General features: G+C 44.3%; 1 protein-coding gene across 4 annotated transcripts in view; it reads right to left on the reverse strand.

Annotated features, from left to right (window-relative positions):
* The window catches only part of TENT4A (terminal nucleotidyltransferase 4A), a 59,819-nt gene extending 50,677 nt beyond the window's left edge, over window positions 1-9,142 (reverse strand). For 2 of the 4 annotated variants that reach the window (XM_033064914.2, XM_033064896.2), the window contains exon 1: window positions 7,985-9,142. In XM_033064914.2, the coding sequence (XP_032920805.1) occupies window positions 7,985-8,802 (818 nt within the window). In that variant the 5' untranslated portion in view covers window positions 8,803-9,142. The remainder of the gene's footprint in view (window positions 1-7,984) is intronic. The other 2 variants (XM_033064906.2, XM_033064889.2) reach the window with 1 other exon arrangement.
* Window positions 9,143-18,310: the final 9,168 nt, after the last annotated feature.

Below are 18,310 nucleotides of genomic sequence, written 5' to 3' on the forward strand. Positions count from 1 at the left end.
GAAACTATGAAAACACTGCTACATTCACAGACTGCTGCACCAAATCAGTCTCATACTACTACTTTATTCAGACAGCAATTATCTTTGTCGCTGTAATTGCATGGAAGGCAGCAAACTACAATGATTGGCAGAATAAAAAAAAAATCTCAACTACATAGAACTTATGAATCAGAGCTGTGAAATGTTTTACAGACAGGTACCCTAAATACCAAACTCAAGTAAGAATTGAGCTTACTTTGCAAATTAGCTACAAAGGAGAGATTGGAAGAAGGAAATATTTTGTTCTCATCCACAGAACAAAGAGTAGTTTAAAAAATATATTATACCTTTTCCACAAGAGATCGTATTTTTCTTATTTCCTCTCTAAGCTTTCTCTTTGCCCCACAGCCATGCAGGTCAAAGCCCATCCTAACTTTAGACCAAGCTTCTTGACAAGTAGATTTTTACCTCTTAGGAGCACCTTCACAGTTGATGCACTCAAGAACTTAGTTTGTTGGACTGATTTACACTGCAAATTTCTAGACCTAAGTAAGAGAATTTGTCTGCATTTTGAAGAAAATCAGAAACTAACCTATTTTTGCAAACCATGTCAATCCAATAAAACTCAAACAATTAACTTATTAGTGTCTGGATGGACTTTGAAAAAGCTGCATCTTAAAAAAAAAAATCACAAATAAGCAGATGTACATCTCCAATTTAATACATGGCAATGTAGATCCACTTCGTAAGGTTCTCAAGTGTATTACTCCTGACTTGGAAAGACGGACTTCCCTACACCACCAAGAAAACATCACAATCATTTTGTTGCACCAGTGAAGGAGAATGCCATATGTTAAACCCTGGGACTGAACCAGCAAGCTTGCTATGCCAATAAATAGAACCACTAAACCCCAAAATTCCTGTCTTAATACCATTCTTTTCCAAATGCTCAAAGATAGCAAGCTATTAACATCCCAGACAAGTCAGACTGCAACAGCAGAAACACATTAGTGATGACAGACTAATTTTGCCCATGTAGATCAGGTATTCATTACATCAGGTTAGCCATTGAAACATTAAAGAGCAGCAACTCTTGACATAATTCTGAGCAGACTTACTCAAAATGCACCTATTAAAGCACTACTGGCAACAAACTCTTCACATTCAAAGTCAGCATCTTCTCAAGGCAAAAAAAACAAGTCTTTTCTGGATTTAAGTCCTGCTGCAGTTTGCCATACAATAGAGGGAGCTTCTTTAAAATCATAATCAAAAGAACAATGATTTAGAGATTTCTAAAGATATCACAGTGGTTGTTTAGTGTGCATCACAAATCAGGTTTTAGGGGGGAAAAAGAGCTCTTACTACTTTGCCATAGAATTCCATCAGAAGATGTCTTCAGAAATCCTGAAGTCATGTACAAAGCAGGAAAAGAGGATTGGAAGATTAAGGATATCAAAAACGATTACAAGGAACAACTTAACGAGATGTAAAGCTATGATTGAGAAACACTAAACTAGTTCAAGAGCCCAAAAACCTGCTTCTGTTAAGCAAATTAAGTGATCAGTACAGAGAAAGTTAAGTGATTCCATTGTATGGTATGTAGAGAAGCTAGTATTCAATTTTTTTTAATTCCTCAAAGACTTCCCTGATCCACATTATGAAGGGAAAACTTGTCCCAAACTTTTTAACAGAAAATACTTCACAGTAAAACCTATTCCTGGTAATTAAGTATTCACCAAAAGTCACACTCACTCGATATGGCATTTGTACCAGAACAGTAAGTAGTTATCTATCTTTTTTTAATTTAAAAGGATTAACTTTGACATACAAAATAGTCAAAGTAGCCTAAAGTAAAATCAATGCAATAAATTAATAGCTATGACTATATCAAGATGATAACATAACTATCATAAATGGAAGTAGTGTCTTAAAAAAAAAAACATTCAGAGTTACTTCGAAGAATCAGAGAACCACAAAGGAAAATCTATTTTCTTGGATTCCTAAAGGGTATTTGACAACAGCTCCATAAGCCCTTACGCAGGCTTATGAAGAAACTAAGCTGACATGGTATAAGGAGGAAGATCCTTCATACAGATAAAGAATTGTTTTAAACAGGAAACAAGCAGCTGTAACTCTTCGTTCCATATTAAAGGAAGATCACAGGTGAAGCCTCAAAGCACAAAAATATCAGGCAACTCCCATGCTAGCAATCAGGAGACAAAGTACAAGATAGAACAAGATAGCCCAAGCTGCAGGAATACAGTGACACGATCCCACCCAGGAATAGCTCATGTGAGTCCCAAAGATAAAACAGGGACTGCAAAACACACAGAAGAGATAAACATCTGGAGTCAGGAAACAGCTTCAATACAAGAAATTATTTAACAGACTAGAAAACAAAAAAACTGTTAGGTGATACAACCTCCCCCCTCCTTTTTTTTCAAGTCCCCTGCAAAAAGCACTCATGGTCTGCCTCTGTAATACACAGACCTGCAACTGGTAGCCACTACAACCCTAGTGACAGCCTCAGGATAAAAAAAAAAAAAAAAAAACATTACATAATGCATAGCTTTACTGAGGAACATCTTCCCACAGGTCATTGCTAATCCCAGATCATAAAAGATCAAGGCAAGACACATTCATACACAAAATCTACAATAAACGTACCAATGCACTGCCTGTAACCCAAGTAGTCCAAGAACCACAGATAATTTAAAGCTGGGAGATGCTTCCAGGAAATATCACCACAAACTCATGTTGATATATTCTTTTACCAATATTTGGCATTGGCCACTAAGGGTCTCACTCAGTACAGCTGTTTATGTTCTTAGTGCCAGCTGCCTCTACTTCCAAAGCCTAACAACTGGCAAAAACACCATGAAGCTGATGCTAGGATTAAACTGCTCCAAACATGTCTCATTCTCCTTTACACACAGATGTGAACACCTGTCACACAAGGCCTTCTCATGTTTTACTACTGTAGTTCTGCTTTTCTGACCTCTAGTACCTCTGGTGACTCTGGAGCCTACTGCTGCCAAAACATTCCTTTCATTCCACTCCCCAAAGCATCAGTCTCTAACTCTACACTAGGTATCCACTTCACATGGAAACTTCGTGCTTTACCAAGGCAACTTACTTGACCACAGAAAAAGAGATGTTCTGCTCTTCTGACAATTCATCCAGTAGCTATCCTGGAACTTTCCTTCATATCAACCTTCAGGAATGAAAACAATCCATTTAAGTACATCCTGAGGCTCTCTCCAGTAATTTACTATGACTAACAGGCAACTACTTCCAAAACTTCTCCTTGCATACACTCCAGCATATAGTGCCTAGTTCTACCATGACCCTATAAGTCAAGCAAAACAAGAATCAAGAGTACCGCGCCAGCACGATCTGCCTCCTACATTAACACCTCAGCTACAGGTGTCTACGTAGCACCACAGATAGCACACACCAAGGACTGGTCAGCAATATGGGTGAAGCATAGCATACTGCGTTGATTCTTTACTAGAAGGTGTTGGAGCAAGACAGCACTGTTAAGCTCAAGGAGAAGTTAAGAACAACCACCTTCAGGAGGCCCCCTAAAACCCTTACAAGAGCTGGACATCTCACTTCAGACAGTAAAGGCTTCAGACCATTTCCAAAATCTACATTCTTTCAGCTCAAAGCACCACAAAATTTGCAGAGGGGGTTGATAATATGGTATGCCCACACATTAATCTGTATCTGACAGCTCTGACAGTAGGATCATAAGAAGCAAGGTTTGACAAACATGCAACTGGAACTATGCATACTCCTGAATGCAATGGATTTTAAATGGTGCATTGCACTAAACTTTAATTAATCTTAAAGTTCTGAAATATATCAAAAATGCAATAAACCCCTGTAAGACTGGAGTTAGAAATGTTGCATACAGGTGAACAAATTAAGATGACCTACTATAGTGTTGGCATACTCTGGACACCACTTTTTGTGCACAGTATTGTTCAGGTGCAAACTGGCAAACACTGAAGCAAGTCTTCTGTGGAAGCACTGCCATAAGCTCACCTTGCTTATGAGAACTCTCCCCAAGTACCTGCTGAAGTCATGAAGGAATGCTGCCCTGAATCCTCCTTCAGCATAAGGAAATGCAGAGGTCTTGGCGCTCTTGTACTCTACGGCAGAACTTGTATGTCATTGTCAAGAAAGAGTCAAAGTCAACAGCTATATAGGGGAAAAACGAATGCAGGAAGTCATCAGACACTATGCAACACTAATTAGTCCAGGCAGAGCACCATTCCAACGTATCATAACAGTTCTGGTATCCAAACTAATCCTCAACAAGCCAGTTCTGTTGTTTCTGCACGGCACTGTAATGTGCCAGGTATTTCAGCACTAATATCATTCAACATCTACAATTAGACTGAACACTTAGTTGAAAGTATTAAGCAGAACAGACTCACACTGTTAAAATGCTTTAATTCTTTACTTACTTTGTTAAATTCATATTAAGAAGCAAAATTAAATCTGATGTAGCTAATAGCTTGTGAATAGTATAAAATCACATTTTCAGAGAAAGTCTGTGCATCCAAACATAAGCCTTACCAAAAAGTTTAGCATAGTTTGATGCTGTCTTTTGACTATTCGAGCACTTTTAGATTCTCTAGATGCTTAAATTACTCAGATATATTTAAGACACTGACTTTACAGAAAGTATTTGCTGAACAAAGAATGCACACCCTAAGAGGACAGATGTAGTTTTAAACCACACAAGAGGATACTTTACAGTACCAAGAAATAAGATGTGGTTCTGAACATCAGTCACAACAGTTTGAATTAACCTCATAATGTTAAAGGATGCTTCTCTGCCTTGCATCTGAAATCAATCATTTTGTCATCTGTAGTCCTAAACTAAACCCAGGCACATATGAATTTACACTGTTGCTATATTAATCACTCAGTTGAAGCACTGGAATAAATATGGTTTCAACCTCCTTACCTTCCAAAATTCTGTAAAAACATAACATGGGACAATCTAGTGCATCCAAAAGCACAGCTTTAGGATGAAATCTAATCACACATAGCTTTTCACACTTGTGTTTTATGGGAAAAATTTCCTTTACAAAAATTGTCATGCTGCTATCAAAGTGGTGAAAGCATGAGGCCACTGAAAAAAAGAATGCTGTATATAAAACAGAGGAAAACACAGTGTTTATACAGTATTCCTAAACATCACCACACCTACCATCACAAAGCCACTGACTACGAGCAGTGTGAATAAAACAATGACTTGCAGTGCTACAGACCATCCTCGTCTCTGAATGAGAAAGCAGGAGAGCACAGTACTGCTTCAAAGCACGCAGGCAATTCATCAGAAGTACAGCTGCAGCCTGGGAGAGGGCTAACAGAGATTACCCTGCTTACTCTGTTACCAAAAGACAATACAGTAACACTGTGAGCCACTGCGTATCACTTGGAAATTTCAGCATGCTGTAGAAAAGCATTCTTTTACGAACAATATTCACAGCACAGTAAGCCCTACCAGTCATATACAGGGTAAGCATAAGAGCACCTATGATCAAGTCCCTCTCCCTATAATCAATGCCCAAACCAGACTGTAGCTGAAGATTTTCAGGATCACATTTTTCAACAGTTGCATATACCAGTACGGCAACACTGAAGATGCTGTGTCAACAGATGATGTGTTACCAAAGTGATACTTCCAGGACCCGGCTGACAGTTCCAGGGAACAGCAGGCAACCAAAGGAACATAAGGGATCCACAAGAAACTCCTGTAGGGATCTGTCCCCATCCCAGCCTTTGCAGTGCATTTTTATTTGAATTGCCAAACAACACAATAACACAGCCAGGCTTCAGGAAAAAGTTAAGCTCACCACTAAACAGGAATTACTGCAGAAGACAGATACCTAAATCCACTCCATCAGTGACAGTATTCTTATTTCAATCATGCCAGCCCTAACACTAAACAGAAAATTGTTTAAGAAAATAGTCCAAGATTCACCTTGGGTAACAGAACTCATAAGGCAGAAATTGCTTGTCATATTTAGGTCTGTGGTTTCAAGATTCATGCTCTCCTTCAGCACTAGTTAGTTCCCTGCTACTTTAAGGAATGCTCTGGAACTACAGGATCACACATGTTGCAGTTGCTGGTATCCCACTGCCAGAATCAGGTCCCACTTTTGTAACAAAGATCCTTGACAGAAGATCAGGAAACACAACCTCCACTTTCAAAGACACTAAGCAAAAAACTTGTCATTAACACATCAGCAAAAGAACTACCTGCATTACAGAACTGAATAGTGCAACTGAATCTCAGCTGAACAACTTTCTTGCAATATGGATTCTCTATAAACTCATATTTGAAGAGTAGCATAGCCACTATTACAGGAAAGCTGAGAGAAAACAGAAGGACAGATGATGAAAAATAGAGATATGTGAATGGTATAGGTGGTTCTGCCTAACAACTACAGGACACAACTTGCAATGCTTGGATTTGATTCACAGGTTTACCATTTGCCATTGACCTGCTGGGTGAACTCAGGCTGCTCCTTTCTCCACCTGTCTGGAGATCTGCCTCACTTACAGAGTCGACTTAAATTAAAAACTTAACTCAGTGCTCTGCCACATCTCTACGAAAATAAAACAAAAACTTCACACTATTTTAAAGATACTATTGGAACTTGAGACATACAAGCTTCTTCGTAAAGGACTCAAAGCTCCTAGCCCTCTTACAGATTCAAATTCTAGTTTCCTGTAAGAAATTTGTATTTTCAGTGTCAGTCTGGAATTAAAAAGCAGTAGTCACAAGTTTTGTCCTCCTTCTCTCGGGGTTATGGTTTGCAAAAACAGAACTTTAAAAGTGTATTTTAATACTTCTTCATAACTTTTAACATACTCAGCACCTGACAGCACTACACAAAAGACGCTGTCCTTAAGTTAAATCTCTCACTTAAAAATCCCCAGCTTATGAGCTGTTATCTTTAGCTATTTCCCCTCTACAAATATGCAGTGTTTTTATTCCACAGGCATCCAAGGGTCTTGATAATAGGATGTTCCAAGAAACTATTTTTGAAGTGACATCAGAAATCTGCTACAGTCAGTCAATGCAGCTAGCACTTTTTCCAAGAATAAAATTAACCTTAACTTTAGAAAGTAACATTTCCCCTTGCTTGATTGAAATTTGACAGGTGAAATGCAGCAATCTCATAGAACATCCCAGACACGCTCTGTTCAATTTTAGTACCATCTCCATGTCAATCAGATCAAACTGAATACTCGGCCTTACTAATCACCCATTATATATAAGGTATGGCTTACAAGATAGGGTGAGCTTCATAAAAGCATTCTCTCCAAAAAGACAAGATTTTTGTACAGGTATTAGCTGGCTCAACCTACCCCAGAGCTAAAACACACTGTTCTAAGACCACACTGACTTTCATGCCTATCACAGACAGAACTGGGCACCTCCCTTTCAAGTGATGTTGCTAACACTCTCCAAGCTAACCAGCTTGCTGCAGCCTAAGCACAAGCATTTAAAAATTAACACAATGGTTTTAAGTTCCTCTGAACCAAAACCTTCCACTTTCCCCTTACAATCTGAATTCACACCTGGTAGCTCTGATAAGCATCCTGCACACATCCTTGCTTTAATTATTGTAGGTGACCTTTGATAGTGGCCTGACAACTTCACCTCTCAAACACAGGGTAAGGCCTTGTATCTACGTAATCCAAGGTAACCCCCTGTATCTAGGGGTTCCCGGGCACTGTGTGAATCACTGCTCCGGCCACGAGCCACCCAGCCGGCACAAACCAAGGTGATTTACAGAAGGGCACGGGGTTGTGCCCCGCCATCCCCAACCATCGGCCTCCCTGCCGCGGCCGGCTCCAGAGGAGTTCGCGCGATCCCAGCCCGCCGCCCCCCTTCCCGGAGGGGCCGCAGGAGGCGGCCGAGGTGCCCCTTCCCTCTGGGGCTGCAGCAGCCCCCGGGGTCCCGGCTGCTCACCCCTGCACGCCCGGGCTGTATTTCCTGGTCTTCCAGGGGGTGCCGGGGCTCTGCAGCGCTGGCTGAGGCGGCTGCCGCTGCTGGTGGGGGGAGTTGTTGCCGGCGACGCCGCGGCTGCCGGAGAGCAGGTAATTCATCCCATAGGTGCTGGCTTTATTCTCCCGTTTCCTGCGGCCCGGGTGGTACTGGTGCTGCTGGGGAGAGGCCGGGGGCGGGTGCGGGCTGCGCGCCGGGTGCGGCGGCTGGTGGTGCCCATTCACAGCGTTCACTTTGTTCTCGTGGAAGTTAAAAAACTCCCCGGGTCCGGCCCCGCTGCCCAGCAGCCCGGGAGGAGCCACCGCCACCGCCCGGGGGCCGCCGGAGGAAGAGGAGGAGCCGCCGCCTCCGCCACCGCTGCACGATCCCGAGGAGGAGAAGCCGGGGCTCTCGGTGCCGGACTCCACCGACGAGCAGGAGGACGAGGAAGACACGGAAGGCGACTTCTGCAGCCGCCGCCCTCCCTCGCCGCCGCCGTTCACCGCCGCGGGGCCGCCGGGGACAGCGGGCACCAGTCCGGTCAGCAGGGCCGGCGGGGAAGGCGAAGGCGAAGGCGGCGAGGAAGAGGAGCAGCAGGCGCCGGGCGCCCCGAGCCGCACGCAGCCGTGCCCGCGGGGCGGAGAGGCGGCAGAGTCCAGCGCCGGGGAGTTGAGGCAGAGGTAGTGCGGGAAGCTGGCGCCGCCCCGGCCCCCCACGCCCTGCGAGGTCTCCCAGATCTGCATCCACAGCGCATTCGCGGGTCCTTTCTGCTCGGGCTGGATCCAGGCCACGCGGGGATCCATCCACGCCCGCCCGCCGCCGCCGTCCCTCAGTGCCCGGCCAGAGCTCCGCGCCGCCGCCCGCTCACCGCCCGCTCCCTCGCTCGCTCGGCCCGGCAGCGGCGCTAGGAGCGGCCCGGCAGCAGCGGCATGTGTCGCGGGGAGGAGGGAGCGAGGGAGGGCGGCAGGGCGGCCGGAGGCAGAGCCGGGCCAGGCGAGCGCGGCTCGGGAGGAAGCGAAGGCGGCGCAAACTGTACCCGGCGCTGCCCGGAGCGCTCCGCTCGCCGTTCCAATGTGGCGTGTCCCCCTCGCCAGGGCCAGAACCGGCACTGCGCATGTCCCGCAGATTTTAAACCTTCACCGGAGACGGCCGCCCTGGCAACCGCACATGCGCGGGAAGCGGGAGGGAGCCGGGAGCTGGGAATGCTCCCCCGCCCCGGCCCTCGCCCGCCCGCGCCGGCGCGCAGCGGGCCGGCCGTGCCTCGGCCTCAGGGCGGGGGAGCCGCGGCGCCGCGCCGGCAGCTCCGGAACTCCTGGGGGCACGGAGTGGGTCATGGAAGGCAGCACAGCCTTCTGCTTCCCTGCTCCAGCAGATGCATCCCAGAGCACGTGGCACGCGATTGCACCCAGACAGTTCTTGAATATCTCCGGTGAGGGAGGCTCCACAACGTCTCTGGGCAGCCTGTTCCAGTGTGTAGTCACTCACGCAGCAAAGAGGTTCTTCCTCTTGTTTAGGTAGAACTTCTTTACAGCAGTTGCTGCCCTTTGCTTCTTGTCCTATTGCTTGGCAGCGCCTGGCTCCGTCCCTTGACACCTTTCCTTCAGACACTTACAGACATCCACCAGCTTCCCTCTCACTTGCCTGCCCTTCATCTCCGTGAGTGGCTGCCGCAGCCTTGCCTCTGTGTTGGTTTCTCACAAATACTGCCTGGTCTGACCCCTCCATGCCACGGCTCATCCTTTGGAGGAGAGTAGCCCAGTTCCCACAAAAATAAAAGGGCTAATTCAGAGGAGAAGCAAGTGCAGGCAAACGTCCTTTGGGAAGGTTGAGCAGCAGAGGGTGTGGAGCTGAGCAGGGCCACTTCACTTCCTGGGGGAAAGGAGAGGCCCGGGTGATGTACCCACGCAGCACCATGCAGTTCATAGCCAAGGGAAGGCTTTCCTTGGATTGGTAGCACCAAGGCAGCACCGCAAAGCACCACATTTCCACTGGCTGCTTCATTTTTTATTGGGCTGGAGTCCAGGACTGTGGACAGGACAGGGAGACAGTGCCTGTTCCAAGGGATGTCTCTAATAGATAGGTTTTGTGTGCAGTGATCACTCAGTAAGATGCGTACTGCTATTGGAATGGGATCAGACACAGACATGCCGTGATCTGAAGACGGCTTTAACAGCCAGCCTCGCAGAGTGAGGAGTAATGATTCTCTTTCTAATCCAGTGATTTTCCTATTTCCTTGAGCAGCTTCATATGCATGTGGATAAAGTGTTCCTTCCTGATGTACCCCCAGAAACTCCAGCAAGTCTAGGACTCCCCAGAGTGTTCAGTAGAGCCCTTAACCTGTCTGCAGAGCAGCACAGAGAAGTTGTACATTCATAAATCCAAATACTATCAGGGAATCCTAGTTAGAACAGCTCTCCAATGCAGTTGCATGGTTCTTCTTGAATGAACTAGCTGCCGCAGAAGGTGAGAAAAGGAGACGCCCGCTCTCCATAATCCTGCTAATTCCTTTCTGTGCTGCTTTGCACAATCCCTGATATTGATCAGTGAGCCAATTTAACTTGTTAATTCAGTGAAGACCGCACTTGGAAGAAAAGTAATCGTTCTCAGCAGTTCATTTTGAATTAGCTTGCTTTGTGATCAGAGTTGGCACTGAGGAGGGGGTGGAGAGAGGATGAGAGTACTCGACTCATTTGTTTGGAAAGGATGGCTGTGCTTGATCTAGTTGTATTCTTGAACTATACCCTTAGATTTCAGAGCAAGGGAAACTTGATATGAGGGTGACAGCCTAATGTTTATTACCGGAAGTAATTTAGAAAAAGCAGGTCATTAGCTTGTTATTGTTAAGAAATAGGCCCGTTTTCAGGACTAACAGCCAAAGTACACATAAAAGTACACAATAAACCAACCAAACCCAAACCACATGAAGGAGCTATTAATTATGTCTCATGTAGAGGTATGTTCACCACAATTGCTTGCATGGTCAATGAAGTGTTCAGAGATTCCAGTGCAGAGATTCCAGCTTGACTTACTGATAGCAGTCCTTGGTTTTATGGTTCATTTTTCAAAAGAATTTGGATTGTTTTAGTTTTTTAATTGAACATGAAAGAAGACAAATAAACAGGCCTCTCTACTCTGTTCTTTTTATATAAATGTTGTAAGAAATAAACCAGAGAATTACACTGTTTCTTCTTTTAGCCCTGAATACTTTGCATTGTTGCCTCTATGATGGCCTGGGTACAGCAAGAAGAGGTGAGGATCCACAGTATTTCCCCAAGCGTAGCTGCTCTGGTGTGCTAATGGTTGGAAGAGTTACTTTGTAGATCACTTGTGAAATACTGAGAAGGCTAAGGCAGCTACAGAGCCACATCTCAGCCTTTTTATTTCCGTGTTTTGGCTATTCATACATCCAGTAAAGATCATGTCTTCAACCTGCTGAGTTAAACTCTTAAAGGAATACTGATCAGTGTTTTCATAGGCTCATAGAATCACAGAGTGGTTTGTATTGGAAGGAACCTTAAAGATCATCTAGTTCTAACCCTCCTGCCGTAGGAAGGGACACCTTCCACTCGACCAGGTTGCTTGGAGAGGTGGAGGGGGAAATCAAAAAAACACAGTGGCCAATCTTATGGAGACCTTTCCAAGCTCAGCAATTTCATGACCTGTTTTATTTATTTCCTTCCCTTCCCTGCTGCCATCTTTTAAAAATTGGCACTTTCAAGAGAGCATGATTTCCCTCTTTGCTAAACTTATTTTCATTTTCAGGTCTAAGTGGTAGATACAACTGCTTTATTAGAGGCAATAACTCATAAACAGCTTTTGAATGAGGAGAGATTCTCACCAATCCCAACACTGTCTTGGAAGAGGCTAGGATGTCTCCTAATGTTGCCACAGAGAGAGTTGTCTCTCACTGGCTTAAGATGTGTTAGACAGAAATTCTGAAGCTACAAAGGTGCCTTGTCAGTTCTTTGTATGGGTTCAAGGCAGCAGATACCATGTAAGTGTAACAGAGAACATGGGATGGATGGGTAAGCACAATGTGCTTGAAGGTCCATGTTTTAAGTACTTGGAGAAGAAGGAAATCTCTGAGAAATCTATAAGCAATGGTTTGATAATACACCAATTCGTTTATCTGTCTCATGGTTATTTGTCAAACTTGTGGCACATCACTGAAATATCTTTGCAAAAAAAGGAGGTGTTACATGTTTCCTACATAAATGTGTACAATATGAAGAAATAATTCCTGGTGGTTTGTTGTGGCACAACAACAAGAAAAATTGTCATCTTCTAACATCAACTTTTTCTCTCCTCTGTTTCTAGCCTCTCCCATGAGAAATCTAAATAAAGCATGTTTCTAATCTTGTCTCCTTAAAGTGAGAATTTCCCTCTAAAAGTAGCAAGTGAAAACTTCCTTTGCAAGAATTAATTTTTTTAAAAGTCTGTTTGTTTTTAATTCAGCTGTTCTTTACTGAGTGAAACTCCACACTGAAGGTAAGATTCTCAGAATATTTGAAAGTCAAATACATTTTGGATCATAGGAAAAATATCCTTTCTTTCCAATAAAGGTTCCTTCCCACTGTTGAATTTATGAGGATGCAGGTAATGAAAAGTCTCCCTCTGTACATGGCACTGGTGAGGCTGCACCTTGAATCCTGTGTCCATGTCTGAGCCCCTCAAATCAGGATGGACATTGAGGTGCTGGAGTGAGTCCAGAAAAGGGCAGCAAAACTGATGAAGGGTCTAGAGCATGAATTCCATAAGGACTGGCTGAGGGAGCTCAGGTTATTTGGCCTGGAGAAAAGGAGGCTCAGGAGTGGCTTTGTCACTCTCTAAAACTGCATGAAAGGAGGGTGCAGCCAAGGAGGGATTGGTGTCTTCTCCCAGACAACCAATGACAAAATGAGAGGACACAGCCTCAAGCTGTGCCAGAGGAGGTTTAGGTTGGACATTAAGAGGAATTATTTCACAAAAGGGGTGATTAGACATTGGAATGGGCTGTCCAGGGAGGTGGTGGAGTCACCATCCCTAGAGATGTATAAAGAAACCTTGATTCTGGCCACCCACAATCGCACTGCAAGCCTCTGATGCATCACCTCCTTCATGCTCACCAGCTCTGATCTCCTTTGTAGCCTTTGTGGCCCATAGCCATTCACTTAAGAGTTGGGCTCAATGTTCCTTGAGGGTGCCTTCCAACTTAGAATACTCTGTGATTCTGTGGTGGGATGGATGGAGAAGGCACAGAGACTAGGGCTCAGCAGTATATCTGACCATACTTGTACCTGATGATGGCAGCAAGAGGAAAGAACTGAACTCGGGCTAGACGGGGGTGTGAGGGAAAGGCTGTCACACCAAAGGAGTTGCATCTCTAACGAGTGACCTTCAGAGTGTGCTAGTCACCAGGAGATAGTGTTGGGGAGGAGCTAGCAAGGAGACAGTTTCCTTAGCTGCGCTGTCATCACTTTTTTTCCTCGGTAAATACGTTCCTGAATGGGAGAGGGGACATACAATTTTCTTGTCTCAAATGTAGTTGATCATAATAGGGAGACAATTAGAAATCCAGAGCATCAGTTTCTGGTTCTTACAAGGTATGATTTGGGATTTGGGGCATTCTTTTAATCTGTTGTCTGGAAATATGGGATTTTAACTTCTTCAAAATGGCTTGTGCCTTCCATTAAAGAAGGCCAGGCATGAGTAACCCTGAAAGGGCTAAAATGATGTTATATTTTCTCCCTTAAATCTTCTGCTTGGCTCAGTCCTTTCTCTCTTCAAGGCTCTATGTCCTCTTCTGATGAACAGTAAGCATCAGCCAAATTTGGGTTGTTGAGCCTTATATTCAGAGCCAATGGAAGTACACAGCCTGGAACAGCTGTCAACCACCAACCATCTCCTCTTCCCACCCTGTCTTCCTTGCTCTTACAAGGGTTGCCAGCCCCGTGTCAGAGAAGCTGAACACATGATAAATCAGCAGCTGAACAGCTGCAGCTTCCAGCCAGGCATGTTCATGCACATGAAAATCCTTTTCTAGCTGCCTACATAAAATAGCTGTGTGGTAAATGGAGAAAGCGTAGGAGGTGGTTCACAAGCCATTCCGTTCTCTCTGTGTTCAGGGTGGCATCATAGTGGGAGAGGGTGCACAGACAGCCGGGTGTGATTCTTGCCTCACACTGCTGGATGTGTGTCAATGCTTCTGGCGGGATCTCTGCCTTGGAGACCTTTCATCACTCTGTGCATGCTATGGATGTGCAATACTACAACAGGAGCAAGGAAAAGGCACTGCCTTGGCATTCCCACAGTCTATTTCCATTGCTATATTTGGGACTCTGATAGGGATTGCTTTCAAAAGTCTGCTTTATTATGAATGTTTATCTTAGCTTGTTACACAGTAATTAAATACTTAACATAGAATATTTTTACGGTATTCAGTGGCATATTTAATTTTTCTATATCAAGTATGTTCTATGAAAGTTTTGAAGTTGTTGTTCTTGTGTTCTTTTAATAATTTTTGTTTCTTTTAATCATTTAGAGAAGGTTTGGGAGCATACAGGTTTTGGAAGGTTTTTTTTTTTTTTTTTAACTCAGGGATTAGGAATTCTGCCTTTAAGACTTGTCACTTTTCGTAAGAGAGAATGTTCTGCCAGCAATAACACTTAATTGAAAGCAAATCTCACAGACTTTCTTCAAAGCTTTATTTAGACATGAAATTAAATTGTGATAACAAGCACAAAGAGGGTTTTAAGAATAATTTTAGCTGTAAAAAATACTCTATGAGAGAGATCATAAACAAATGAAGTTTATGCTAAATATCTATAAAGCTTCAGTGGGATCTGAAAAGCTGTATGAAATCAGATGCTCTGTCTTCCTTTCCTGGTTAACACAGAGCTCTGCAAAGAGTTGCTTGCCTTTGAATGACATGTTGAGAGAATATATTAAGGAGACGGTCATGAAAGTTCATAGCAATAAGGTCAGGATTCCTCCCTTACTTTTGTTTGCGATCTAGGTGATCACAGGATCATCTTTAAGTTGTCACTCTTCAGGTTGCTGTGCAGGACAGGTGAGGGCATGCAGAACGTGTTGTGTGAATCCTGGCAGATAGGAGGGATCCCAAGTCACAGTGTAGTTGTACATGCACTAATATGGAAGGAAAAAGCAGATCTGACTAGACTGTCTTCTAGGAGAAAAATCTATAAGTAATGCATTTTTCCTCCTAGGAACAATATTATAAAAGAAATTCTTTCTTCATATCTGCTGGATGTAAGCTTTCTGCTGGGGAGGGCATGAGGGGACAAGCTGTGAGAAAGCTGATGTAGAAGTCACTTAGTGAGGATGTGCCCTGGAACCTTGATTGGCCCTGTTAACACAGCAATCAGACAGGGCACCAGCTGCTTCTGTACTAAACCTGGAAGGATCATTTATGCATAGCAGAACAACTGTGGTTAGAATTAAGGTTACGTCAGGTGTCAGCAAAAACTATCATTGTGAAAGATTTAGCCCACTTTTATTAGATTCCATGATAGATCAAAGCTGTATTTGATCTTGTATAGAGTTTGAGAAGATAATTTCTCTTGCATGGTCAACTGCCTAAGTATTTATCATTGGTTCATCCTGCCCACAGGATGCCTATAGGCAGCACAGGCACGTACCTACACGCATTCGCTCTTTAATAGAAACTGCTCTATTGCAATGCACCCCACTCTCCTTAAATATATCTACGTCCTGCATCTACACCTTCAAAGTTATTATTTTTAACTGGTTTTGGGTCACAACTAAATCACTTGAATGTCTCAGGAAGAAGATTTTCAGAAGAGAAACAGCATTTTGCCAATATAAAAGTGCTGACCTGAGCTGTATTTGCGTTGGGCCATGGATAAGTTAGCAGAGAAATACAGAAGATCAAAGGAGAGCAAGATTTTTTGGCAGGGTTTTTAGCTGAAGTTGATGTGCAGCAGCTGTAGGATAGATTAGATAGAGACTGATGAGAAAGCATAATATGGCTTAGCTGGTCCTTCAGAATGAGGATAGGAACAAAGATAGGAAAAGCACGCATCGGTAAGAGAACATGGCTGGCAATTTTATTTGATGTAGAGAAATATCTCTACTAGAAATAAGGGGAGCAAAAGAGATGGAGTGTACACATGCAGGTGTTGGCCAGGGGGCCAGGAAAACGATGAAAGTGAAGGCTCATCAGTCAGCACACACATGTCCATTTGAAGGACCTAAAATCAAGGCCAGGAACCAGGAGGTGCCTGAATACCTCTCCCCCAGGCTTTCTACCAGCACTCCAACTTTCTTGTGCCAAATCCTCCTATGGTTCTATCCTGTGGTTCAATACTGGAATTGTATAGCACTTTACAACTTAAAACTTTCTCTACCTTCCTGGAGAAATAAAAACTAGCCTCACCATCAGTTCTTTCCAGTGCATGGACAGACTGTGGACAGATCTCAGCTGGGACTTTTCAGGACTTCTTCAGCTCGTTAGTACCATTTCACCTTGGGACCTTACACACATGCAGTCCAACAGGCATGCCTTTGGGATCCGGAAGGCTGTAGATGAATAGAACATGGCTGGGCATTCCAAACACCCCTTGTGATGGAAGTGCCAGTATCTCCTGTCTGTGGGTATTAGCAGTGAATCACAGAATTTTTCACATCAGAAAAGACTTGGTAGAACATCAAGTCCGACCTTTAACCCAGCACTGCCAGGTACACCAATAAATTGTGTCTTAAGTGCCACATCTACACATCTTTTAAATACTTCCAGGATCCCTTCAGGGAGTAGGCCTTGGTTACTCTACCAGTTCCCCAGGCTGTCTGTGCCAATGCTTGACAACCCTTTAAGTGAAGAAATTTTTCCTAATAGCCAATCTAAACCTCACGTGGTGCAGATTGAGGCCTTGATGTCCTGTAACTTATTACCTGGGAGGAGAGACCAACTCCCACCTGGCTACACCCTCCTTTCAGGCAGTTGTAGAGAGTGATAAGGTTATCCCTGAGCCTTCTTTTCTCCAGACTAAATAATTTCAGCTCCCTCAGATGCTCCTCATCAAAATTGTGCTATAGTCCCTTCCCCAGTCCACTGCCCTTCTCTGAACTTACTCCAGCATCAATGTCCTTCTTGTAGTGAGGGGCCCAGAACCGTACACAGGATTTGGATACTTACCAGTGCCAAGCAGGGAGGGAGGATCACTGCCCTAATGCTGCTGGCCACACTATTGCTGATACAGGCCAGGATGCCGTTGGCCTTCTTGGCCACGTGGACACACTTTCATGTTCAGCTGAATGTTAACCAGCACCCCCAGGGCCTTTTCCAATGGACAGCTTTCCAGCCACCCCAGCCTCTGGTGCTGCAAGGGGATGTTATGATCCAAGGGCAGAATAAGCATAGAGAACATGATAGTTACCTGCAATGGCAGTTTCCGTTCCACAGCCATACAAACTGAGTTAAGGAGTCTGATCATAGTATCAGTCTCTAATCTCAGCAAACATGGGCTTCACAGTAAGTCTATGCCTCCGAGCTCCTGGGCTCATGAGGACATGCAGGTAACATGGAAGAAACAACATTTGTTTATTGTAGTGAAAGCAGAAAAGACATGAGGAAGGCAGAGTGAAATGTCAGCATTGAAACAGATTAGGATTTTTGATTGCCTGAGGCTACTGTGCTTGGTTAAAGATAGCAGAATATCTGTTGCTCCCTCCTGTCAGGTCATGGGCTGAGCAAGGAGAGGCTGAGACTCCTGCTGCCATGTGCCAAGCTGAAGCTCCCATGTAGCTTTATGATGGGACACTGAAGCTCCCATGTAGCTTTATGATGGGGCCGCTTTGCTTTTACCCATACTTCAAATTCACCACTGACTCAAAGCATCCAGAAGCCTGGAAGGAGCTCCAGATTGCTGCAGTGAGGCTTCATGGGCTGGTGATCCACTCCACTGAGTCCTGTTGTCCAGGCAGTTCATTGAGGATTCTAGTGCATCTCAGCTGAGTGAGAGGTCTGACAGGAGCCTGCCTTGGAGAACTATGACCTCCATCCAGTACTACAGCTCAAACTGAAGATTTTAGCCATAGTTGCTGACAGATGACACTTGCAATGGGATAGGCTTTACTGGAAGAGTCTCCTGCAGAGCTCATTGTGTTGTATTGACTGATGCCATCAAGCTGATAGGTAGAGTATTCATTCTGCTCACAGAAACATAAAAGTTCAGCTTTTTTCTTTTAATATGGTAGCAAGGATGCATGGATCTCCTTCTCAAGAGAAACAAGTTAATTTGGACACAAGACAGATGTGCTGTGGTTCCACACCTACCTGGTGGGACCTGGAAG

Source organism: Catharus ustulatus, chromosome 1 (genome assembly GCF_009819885.2).
Source record: "Catharus ustulatus isolate bCatUst1 chromosome 1, bCatUst1.pri.v2, whole genome shotgun sequence".
In the NCBI taxonomy this organism is placed as follows: domain Eukaryota; kingdom Metazoa; phylum Chordata; class Aves; order Passeriformes; family Turdidae; genus Catharus; species Catharus ustulatus.